The 11,614-nt window shown below is 35.9% G+C and overlaps 1 protein-coding gene across 2 annotated transcripts in view; it reads right to left on the bottom strand.

Moving 5' to 3' along the window:
• Positions 1 to 690: 690 nt before the first annotated feature.
• lft (Limb expression 1 family member lowfat) overlaps positions 691 to 11,614 on the bottom strand; it is a 180,206-nt gene continuing 169,282 nt past the window's right edge. For both annotated transcript variants that reach the window (XM_083132032.1, XM_083132033.1), the window contains exon 4: positions 691 to 10,494. In XM_083132032.1, coding sequence (XP_082988158.1) covers positions 10,084 to 10,494 — 411 coding nt within the window. In that variant the 3' untranslated portion in view covers positions 691 to 10,083. The remainder of the gene's footprint in view (positions 10,495 to 11,614) is intronic.

The raw sequence follows: 11,614 nt of genomic DNA, 5'->3' as shown, positions 1-11,614 counted from the left end.
TAAGTGTTCCATTTTTATTGCCGGTGGCTGTATATGTCCACTGAACAACAAAAATGATTGAATGTTCCTTAGAGACCAAAACATATTGAATGAATAAAATTTATTGGTATTATGGGCTTGAATATTGGTATATACAGGGTGTCGCCGTAGTTCACCGACCAATTTTTACAGTCCGCAAAGGACAGGACGAAAATTTTTCCTTAACGTTTTGCTGAGTAAGGGTTTGTTTCGACGCTGCGAGAGCTCGAGAAACTAAGTTCTCCTATCCTGTATATGCAACTATGCACTACAGATTCAGGGTTGCCACTAGCATTAATTTTTCTGTCGGATAATATATTAAAAGCGATAATATCCAGCTGAAACAGTCACGTCATCAGATTCCTGAGGCTGTCGTTGCTGGGTTTAAACCCTTTCTCCTAAATTAATTCATGTATCAGCAACAAAAAATTAAAAAATGACGTTTTCCGACAGAACATATGAACCTTGAAATTGTGGCAACCTTGAATCCGCAATGCATGACTGCATACATACAGGATAGAAAATGCCGTTTTTCGAGACCTCGTAGTCTCGTAATGAGCAAAACATTACGAAAAAAAGTTGTTCGTCTTGATGCACTCACTCTACAAGCTGTCAAGGTTTGTTGATGTTTCACGAAAACACCCTGTATATTAGTGCAATAACAACAAGTGCTACATGACATTACATTTTATTTGTTAAATACTCAAAGTTACTTTGTGCATTCCAATAGCAAAATAGAGACTGTAATGAATATTTCTGTGAATGAACAAAGCATTAGATTACTGAACAGTTTGTGTATACGTAGATATATGCAAGCATTATGACACATAACGAAAACGAAAAACTCAATATGTTCAACAGTTACAGACAGTGTCATCAATTTCATACATGCGTAACTGACAAGAAATATTAAATATCACAACACTTCTTTCGTATTCATACAATCAATTTTACCGACTGATGATGAAACAATTGAAATTTACATATTTTCTTTTTCCTGTTACTGACAGCACTACACACTAACTTCTATCTACAATGATGCAATGGCAGTAACGCTGTTCGGCTGTGCAACAAACCATCTGTGCAGGTTGTCCCCTTGACGTATTGCTGTGAATCAGGTAAGTGCTAATTGTAATCTTTTAAATTTGAATTCAAGTTTATTTTATAAGAGTAAATAAAAATCACTTGTCAATCAATCTGATGGGTATGATTGTGCAAATGTTTTTAACACAATAGGCAAAGAATGCCGGACACATTGTTATGCAAAATAGCAAGAGGATTTCTGGTATCTTTGTTGCAGAGTCCAACTCACGTGGTACCTCATCTTGGAAAAGCAAGGTTTTGAAATAAATTAGCCGTATTTAACATTGCAAAAGTGACTTTTATCTATCGAGTCAATAGAAAAAAAGACAGAAATGTAACTATAATACACTCTGTACCCTATCAGTACATCAATAAGTTAAACCAATAAAAGATTCTCATATTTCTGTTTATTGTCACATATTAGATTGCGAGTGCCACAGTGCCGGTATAACGACTCAACGAATGAATTTTCTATAGCACAATACGATATAAAATTAAAACATTTTCTGCGTTCACAAAATTCTCACACAAAACATGGATTGTTATCAAAATGCAAGTGATCTGACACCTAATTGCATTGAGTTTTCAGCCAAAACACTTTGAAAGCAATATCTCTAAGTGAGAGATATTTCCTTGGTGCACATAAGCTTGTCGACTTAATCTTGGGGTATGTGACGTGCCATAAAATGAGTTATATAACCTACACTTGTGAGAGCTAATGGCATTATGAACGCTGTCTAAAATCCGTGGTACACTACTTGCAATTGAAGAATACTAGGAACTTCAAAATGAACATAAATCTTAATGCAGAATTTAGATGTACAGAAACATTGAAAAATTATAATTTACATTTATCCTATTGCCGCCTACAGCTATGCTGAAAATGTGCGTTGTTTAACCTGAATTTTTGGTAGACTGAAGAATGAATGTCCTGATATTTGAGATCAGGTTACAGTTTTAGGAAAAGGCTGATTAAAAGGAACGGTGGTTGCCCCCAGGAAACTCCTAAAGTTAACAGTACATCGTCAGTTAACTAACAATAATGGTGCCCCCCCCTTTTAACATTTAAAATGGAGATCACCCCCTACTATCTAAAATTAAGAAACAACTGCTCACATCTGAGACGTCAGCAAATGGGAACTTCACACTAATGAATGGGATCTAATGTCATATTAAAAACAAAAAAAGCTTCGTCAAATGAATAACGACCATCAAACAAAACATTACACAAGGGCCAGAACATTTCACCTGACAAAACTGCAGGTTCCAAGATGCAATACACTTGCAATACCTCAACAATGCCCCATTGTCTATTTAAATAGCATATCCATTCTGTATTTGTTAACACTGCATCGTATTTACCATTTTAACTATTATTTTTCCTGTCTGCTGTGCATAATATTGAAACGCGTATGGCACAAAGTTTGGCAACAATTAGTGGCGTGCACATCTATTCATGTTCAAATGAATCAACCAAGAGCTGATTTTGTGCTCAAATATTCTCTATAGGACTGTGATACATTTCTTGCTTCCTGTTCATTGCAACAACTCATATGTGTACCATACCATACGACGTTATTAGCAATATTGTAGGCTCGTCACTGCCGTCCGTTCCGGAACAAAACACTAGAAATCTGAATTCCATCACCTTTATAATACATCTGGATAAATACCACTATGGACAATCTGCAATATTGCTTCTGTTCTACACACACAGGGGCTTAACAACAGAGAGAATAAGGCAACAGCGTTGATATATTCCAAGCTTTTTTAAGATATATTCGCTTTGTACAAGCAGAGCAGAAGTGTATCAAGAGGTTGAGATTTTATGTAAGTTTTTAGTATTGGAGTAAAGTTGGATAATTAATCCAATCTGTTCTCTCTCATAATCAAGTAGTTGTTAGACCACTGTACTTGGAAACTGTTAGTTAAGGCAACTCCATGTACCAGGGACTGGATTCACTTTTAAAAATATACCCTTTTTCACTTATCACAAATTGAAGGACTTTTATCTTAAGACAATAAAAATACCACATAATTATGAAATAAAAAAATCTTCACACAATTGCAATTCCTTATTGGCACCGTTGTTACTATTGTACATTAGACACTCTATAACAATCTGACCAAGTTACAAAGGCATCTTAACAAAGCCTATACTTGCTTTTTATTACTCGTAAGTAACTTTTAAGATCTGTCTTTTCGTATGTAATTAAACATTAAGAATATTATTGCAAGATAAATAGCATAATTAGTTTTATAAGTCCCTGGTACACAATCGATAAGTTTTTGTAATTATGTACAAAATATACAATACATTTTTCATTTAAAAATCTCTTTTTCTACAAGTGTCTTCTCTTACAAATTTCCCTATCACAGTCTTGTTCAAATAATATTAATAAACATATAATTCTAAGCAAAAAATTATATTCTACATATCAAATAAAATACGATATAAATCACATAATCCCGGCAGGTCACTTTAATTTATAGCCTACATGAGATCCCGGGGGACAGTCATTTCTTTCTCCAAATGAATTGTTTCACATGTCTCCTAATTTCGCTCTATATTTTATGTTCGCTGAACATCTGAATAGCTGTAGTCACATGTCTGTGTGTGTGTCTGATTGTATTTACCTGCGCACTAGCTCGCACGCATGTGCATAAACTTATTTGGTATATTAAGGTATAAATATTCAGTACAGGTCATACCATGTGGGCTGTGCAGTCATTATGCTAATTTAGTTGCGTTCGAAGCCAGTTTTTGTCGGGTAGTAATTATTGGCATGCAAATTGCGTTCTTGTCGTTGCCATCTCAAAAGTTGGTGGAAAATACTTACACTGTATTTCAAAGATATCGATACATTGGATAGATGTTCTCCATTTTAAAAATATTTGCCGTTTTATAGAGATTTCCATTCACAGTGTAAGAAAGACCGAAAACATTTATCTCATGTCTTATTTTCCAGTTTTCTCGCAATTTGGCCGGTCGTGCCAACTTTTACTGGAATTACCAGTCGAACAATACTCCCAAGATTAAAAATCCCTGCCTTTTGTTTCAATATTTTTTTAAACTACTCGAACATTACTGCTTGCTTTTAGCATTTAGTTATGTGTTTCTCGATACATAGAGTTGCATCAATGACAACGCATGAAAGCAATATGTACTTCTCTTTTTACTACGCAATAAAACGTTCAAAATAAATGACAGTCCTGTACCATTGCTATTGCTGATGTTAATTATAATATATTAAACTGCAAATATAACTAGAAGCGGGCGCATTGTTCGAATCAAAAGAACTATCAACAGAACATGATAAGGACAGTTTGTATATCGCTGCAGATACATCCGAGAATTATCTTTGAGGGGAAAAAATTGCCATTTACGCGTGACAATTGCATTAGTGTCTTCTGCGAAATATTTCAGTGAAACGGAATAGTCTATTCATGTAATTTATTCCCAATGAACAAGTCACAACAGGCAGAGGGACTTAAAACCGAAGAACAGATTCTAATACAACTCGTGTCAAAGCGACATGCGATTGTTTTGAGGCTGGAACAAGTCGGCCAGTCGCCAGGAGCGAACTGGACGTGTGCCAGAAAAAGTAACAGCAACAGGTTTTATCCTGATCCGCTCAGCCATCTTTTTCGTTCAGCTGCATTCTGCTTGCTCGCCTGCCTTGTTTGCAGGCCTGGGCTTATTAGCGTGGGCCAGTACAGGTTACATGCAACCTCCACTTGTTACCAGTTATATGATAAACATGAAGAACGAGTGAGTGAGTGTCTGCGCTGTTTGACAGGCGAAATGATTATCGAAGCTTTTACGATGTCCTTTGTGTCGCGAGAAACCAAAATGTTTGGAGATGCTTTGTAGAAAGCAAGTGCAAGAATATGTCTTTGTTGTGAATCGCTTTTCTGAAGTTGGTGTCTTCCAATTTGAAGCTCATGATCGTTTCTAAAAGAGCCTGACTGAAAGTCCCCGATATGCACGTGCCTATATATATATATAATTTTTTAACACAAACTACTTTTTAAGTTAATGTTGGCGTTCTTTGTAACTCAAATAGAAGAGAAAATTGGGTGAACAAACTGTTAAACAAAGGGGCGAAGGGATGACCTACCCCAGAGACGTCCGAAATTAGCAATAAGTAAATGACGAGTTCCCCTGGACGTCTAAAACCTCCACGAGATTTCTAAAACTAACAATGTTTATTATTATTTTATTATTTAATGAATATAGCAATAAGCAGCTAACCGAATTTCGTCCGCCCCTCACAAGAGGACACCCTTAGCCTTTATATGGTTCATTTTTTTAAAAAAAATTATAAGAAACAAGTACATGGGATGAGCCATAGGCTTCATCCGTTTTTCAGGATGAGGAAATTTCAGCACATCCATGATTTAAACGCTCGATATTGAACTAAATCATTATATATCAGTATTATCACCGAGATATTAACAACATTTAAACCATTTCTTTTGCAATGTTTAAAGTCTTGCAAAGTTGGCAGGATAACATTTCTAATAATGGAAATTTTGTTTAGCACGGATTTTCTAAGTGCTTCCTCCATCACTTAGGCGGATCTAAGCAGCGTAGAACTGCCAGTATGCTGTATGGTCTCTGCAGATATGGCGTGGACTGTTTTGCTTATGATGAAAAAACACTTCTTCACCCATTCGCTTTTCTTGCTCCAGGTTTTGCCCCCACTAATAATAAATATATCAACTAGTGATAGAGATTGGTTGAGAAGCTGAACAAATATTGCGGCACATAATGTAAAAGGTAAACAACTGGTAGCAATTCACATGTATGTTGGGACTATCTAATTGTGATCTAGCTCTTTCTCTTTGCTTCATACATTTCTGAATAATAATTATACTGATTACAGAATATGAAACTTGATTTCTTACCAAATTTTATGTGCATTTTATAACCTACATAAATAAATTATGTACTTTGGTATATTTTACTTTAAATCAAAATTTAGTTTCCACATTGATTATTCCAAGCAAAAAAAAAAATGAGAAAAAGACCTTCAGTTTATGCCACCGTTTTCAGATGGAATAACTTTGACTAATAAATCTAATAAAATTCCACGAGTTGTCACACCAACTGTGTATAATTGACGCAGTATTGTTCATATGACCAGGACATTCCTATAAGCTCACCCTATCTATAAATAATACAATACTCAACCGAGGTCAATAGTTGTTCGGTTTTTGATTGTATTGTATGAAAAAGATGACAGCTTACAGCTATGCAAAGCAGACTATCGCTTTATCGCTTAACCTAACTGCCCGTCCAGTTATTTTCCAGTTAAGAGGAACACTATTCTACAATAAATTCTGCATTGCTTCTGAAAGTGCATTCACGTCCATACAGTGTAGTTTAAAGAATTCGTTATAAGCAGAATTATGTTACTTCCTTAGTCGACTATTTCTACAACTGTTCAATGTGTCAAGAAAGAAATACTGAAATGCAATGACAAAATGTTCGTGTTAGCGCGTGAGATCATAAATAGTTTAAAGTACATATGATTTCTCCCTTCGTTTAACTAGTTCTTTATACAATATATTTTCGTGTGACAAAAACAAACTTTCTATGTTATAAACGACTCGCTCTTTGTCTGCCCAACTTCGTTTGCATGTTATGCAATAATATTACATATTTATTTGGCAAGCTATGTACACAACTTATTTACAGGCAAAACTATTTTATGGGACGTCCTAAATACTTCCTCTACATATTGGAACTTCAGGGCAACGACTTGAAAAGGTATGTCAAACTGATTCCTTTAATATATATATATATATATATATATATATATATATATATATTGTATCGGCCCACAGCAATATTTCTCATCCATAGATACTCCATGATCTTGCAATGAAGAAATAACGATTTTTAAAGACAAATAATAAGTTAAAACAATCCATAACTAAAATGCTATCACTTTGAAACTGTTTATGATATGTAACCAATTTTTATCGTGTACTTCGCTGTATTCGAAGACATTCGGTTAGCACTATTATAAAGTCTGCGATTGTTGCGGAAAAATATAAATACGAAAGCAATTATTACCTAATGATTTTTAAAAGAATTGAGTTTAATTTAAATAGACTCTACAATTTAATCAGTCGTGTGTAGCGAGATTTGGTCGGTCACAAGGCAGCTCCCTAAAGTTTTGAGAAGATTAGGAAATAATTTTCCGAAATAGCTGTATTTTAATGAGCCACAACTTAAAACAAAAATATAAAATTTTGGAAAAAAAAATATCTAAGTAGCCTATCTATGACACCTTATGTGCCATTTTAAATTCAGTAAGTCGTAAAAAAGGAAAAAAACACATTTTTTTGCCTTTCTACCAAAAAATGTCGAAACCCTACCTATGTAATTCGTGGAATACCACAAATTTGAATTCTATTTGTACATTACATTTTCCTAATTGGAATTTGAGGATGCTGTGCAGCGGTGTTATTTATCGCTGTACTAGCGACTAAAAGTTAGATAAATTACAAGCTATCAACACGGTTATGACCAACTCGTTCTTAAACAGCAACCTCACTTGCGGTTGTGGACGTTCCTCGATCTTGATTGTTTACCCACCCCTCTCGTTTTTCATGACATCATTTAACCAACATCACGCAAATTCGTGACGTCACGAAGTCTGTGCGTGTTCCTCACCAACTTCCAGCAACCCACCGATTCTTCAGCAGCCGAGGCGATCAAGCTGTAATGGTGATGGCTAGCCACGTGCCGACGATTTAACAATTTCCAAACTACAGGCTATCGAGCAGGCGATCCACCCGCGCTTGCTTCTTAACTGAACACGACCCGCAGAAGCCATTCCACGAAAATGAAACTGCGAAAGCACGATAAAGCTCTCGATTAGGAGCCGGTTTCTTTCAATTTGTTTTTGTACACCTACCATCAAGTTCAATCCGTAAACGAATTGAGTTCACTTTTCTACTATTACGAAACACGGAAAAACAATTTTTGCATATACCCACAATTAAGTTTCTATCATTTGAATCCATAAATAAACTAAATTAAATTTTATACTAATACGAAACGATGAAAATATATGTTATACTAATACGAAACGCTGAAAATATTATTTTGTTCATCCACCAATCGTATCGTTTAAATAATGAACTAACTGAGTTCTATTTTATAGCAATACGAAATGTTAAAAAATATATTTGTCCGCCATCAAATTACATTAATTTCAAACCAAAGTCGAATTAAGTTAAATTTTCCTAGTAATATGAAACGGGGGGGGGGGGATGTAGGAACCATTAAGTTCCAGTCCAATCGAAAAGAGTTCAATTTGCTACTGACAGGAAACATTTTTATAACAGATCTTCAAATTTCTATTGTTCAAATAAAAAAACTAATCAACTCACATTTTCAGTTGAAATGAAACACCAACTATCAGGAAAATTCCTTTCGAATCCAATATTATTGAAGGCCACGGCTAAAATTACAGAATGGTAATTAATGTCGTCAGTCTGATAACCCGAGTCAACTGTGGAGACATGAAACACACAGTTGAGTACTGATCAGTGAATCTAATATGTCAAATTGTACCAAGTTAGGAAAGTTGTAAGTTTTTGCGTGACTTTCTCGATGGTAATTATCAGCCAATAATATATAATTTTAACAATTAGCTAAAGGAAGTCAAGATGCCCTCCATTTTTTTTCCTGAACAAGATAAGTTGGATAGTGCTTGTTTGACTCAAGCACACGCAAATGACTTGATCAATATATTTGTCTTCGATGCAATAGACAGGGTAACACTGTTAAGCCTTGTTTCCATGTTAATAAAACAATCAAATGCTGACCAAGGCAATGGTAGAATAATTATGCACTAAAATGTAACGTTTCCACCCTCTAACAGGGTCTTCTTCAGACAAAGATTCACAATATTGTTTTTTTTTTAAATTATTGTGAATCTTTGTCTGAATAAGACCCTGTTAGAGGGTGTAAACGTTACGTTTTAGTGTATAATTTTTGCCTTGGTCAGCATTTGATTGTTTTAATAGACAGGGATTTATCCAGAAGTTTCCATTTGGGATGGGAGGGGGAGGTGTAAAGTCGTTTTAGGGAGTGTTGAGAAAATGTTGGAGTGTGTGGTTAAATCACTGGTTATAGACATTATTGCTCTGTTGTTATTTCCTCATTACTCTGTTAATAAATCCATTTCTTTGCCCCCTCCTCTCTATTTTATAATGAGAAAAATCGCAGAACGTAAATTTAATACGCAGCTTAAACTAATTATTATGCGTTGTACTGGATCAATGAAGTTCTTCAATTTGTAAAGGGGCACGGAACAGTGTAGAACATACAAAATGACTGAGGGAAACTGATAACCAATATAAACTATAAATATAAAAGACAGATAGTCCAGGCGTATAATGGTCACAATCATTTGCTATCTTAGTATTTACTCAAATATTATTTTCATTACAATAAACATTTGCATATAAAATGATATTTAAAAAATTCAATTTCATATCACAGATGCAGCTATTGACAGACTTAATTTACTTTGAAAGCGAAGTGCTGTTTTTTGTTAAATATTATCGCCTTAAGTTGCCCCGTTTCCCTCTCCAGACAAAATAACAATGTGCTGCCAATCAATGCCTTTGGAAACATTTGATTACTTTTCTTTAAAATTACAAATGTATACTTTCTTTTAGCTGGATTATAATTAGACTTTGTAACATGGAGACAAAGATAGGAACTTCAAGATTTACAAAGCACTGCTTGCTGCTTGCTCACAGACAACGATGTTAGGAATGAACAGCATAAAAGACTTCTTTCTTTCTCTTTTCTTACATTAAAAAACAAACAATCACTTGAATGTGACGATGCATCTCAGTTTCAGCACAATTGAAGATGACAACGCTGCTCAATAAAACCTGGCAACACTGATTGCAGAGTACGGTTCGACGTCCCCTTCTGATGCGAGACTATTAGCTGGACAGCGTGCCGTTCACCTGACTATGGGCGAGCATGAGAATGTCTTTCTTTTCTTTGGGGAACCGAAGTTCGCGACCCGCGAGCCTTGCTGCTTCCAGCTCCCGTTCGGCGAGTCCCAATTCCCTCCCGATGACCCCGGGAGATTCCTGCTCCCTCGCGATCCAGTCCAGGGCCATTTGTGACCTCATGTCGTCATCGAGGGCGCGGTTCGAATAGTGCGCCACCACCTCTTGCCTGGAGCACTGCCGCTCCCTCATAGCTTTCAGACTGCCGTTCCAGTGGAGAAGCTGGAAAACCGTCATCAACTCCTGAAATTCCAGCATCGTTCTTCCCTTGTTCGTCTCCAGCATGAACCTGAACGCGCCGATTCCTGTGTTGGGGTTGTCCGCCTCCTCTGGGTCTCCCTGCAACAAAATAAAGCCATGAAAAATAGAAGCAGTTTCATACCTATAGCTCCACCAACATACCTGCAGAACTGACCTTGGCCTTGTGGACCTAGCGTAACTTATGGTGGCGGGGATAGCTCAACGTCTTTGGGGAAGAACCTACTAGAATATATGGGTTTTCCTCATGTTGTCAAATCTAGAAGTGGGCGCATTCTATGCTTGGTTTGAACAGTTTTTTATTACTGTATTATTATTATTATTATTATCATCATCACCATTAAAAGAAAAGTAAAGCTACCAGCGTGCCCAAAAATTTCGAAAGAGGGTGTGGGGGGGGGTTCGTAAACTCATTTTTTCATCTTTCCTGCCTTATCGTTCTTTTTTGTACTTTATGTAGTATATCTGTAAATTCTAACAATTACAGAAATTGTTCCAAAATTTGTTGATTCATTTACATGCTTTTTACACCTTTCAGCAATTGGTCCATTGAGAATGCAAATGTTCTATGTCCAAATTGTAAACAAATCGAGATATTTTCTCTGTGGCTTATTTAGGGTGCAATTGTTTCATCTCTGCTACCGTCTCATGTGTACATACAGTCAATATTGATATATTGAGAGTGTTTTTGGTTAATCTACAAAACCACGAGAATACAAATCCCAACAGCCAATGAAACCTTGCGACAACTTGCCTCAACCAACCACACAGAACACTTGCACTCTTAAGAGGCCATATCATGGGCAGCGGAAAAACAGACCTTCATTCAGAACACTTTTACTCGAAAACTATTTGAGACATTTTAATGATCTTTGTGGTGAATTGATTAGAAAGGATGAATCTTAACAGTGAATATTGAAATTTTTTTATCACTTCCATATTTTAAAAGATATTAGCTGTCAAATATCTCACTTTTTGAATAGGCGTATAGAGCCCGATTCTAAGTTACTGTAAAAATTAAACCTTGCAAGGCTTTCTTGCATCCTTCCTGAGTAAACTGATTTTTTTGTTTTTTCAAATTGAGAGGCCCATTGTGACAATACGCCATTTGCAAACATTGATATGCATTTTCAAACAGCTTTGAGAATGGCTTTATTCGAGCCGTAGCGGGGTTGGCCATCGGCTGGCGGGGTTATGTTCA

Source organism: Lepisma saccharinum, chromosome 1 (assembly GCF_977018435.1).
Source record: "Lepisma saccharinum chromosome 1, izLepSacc3.1, whole genome shotgun sequence".
In the NCBI taxonomy this organism is placed as follows: domain Eukaryota; kingdom Metazoa; phylum Arthropoda; class Insecta; order Zygentoma; family Lepismatidae; genus Lepisma; species Lepisma saccharinum.
The sequence above is the reverse complement of the archived record's forward strand: the minus strand, read 5'-3'. Positions and strand labels throughout refer to the sequence as shown.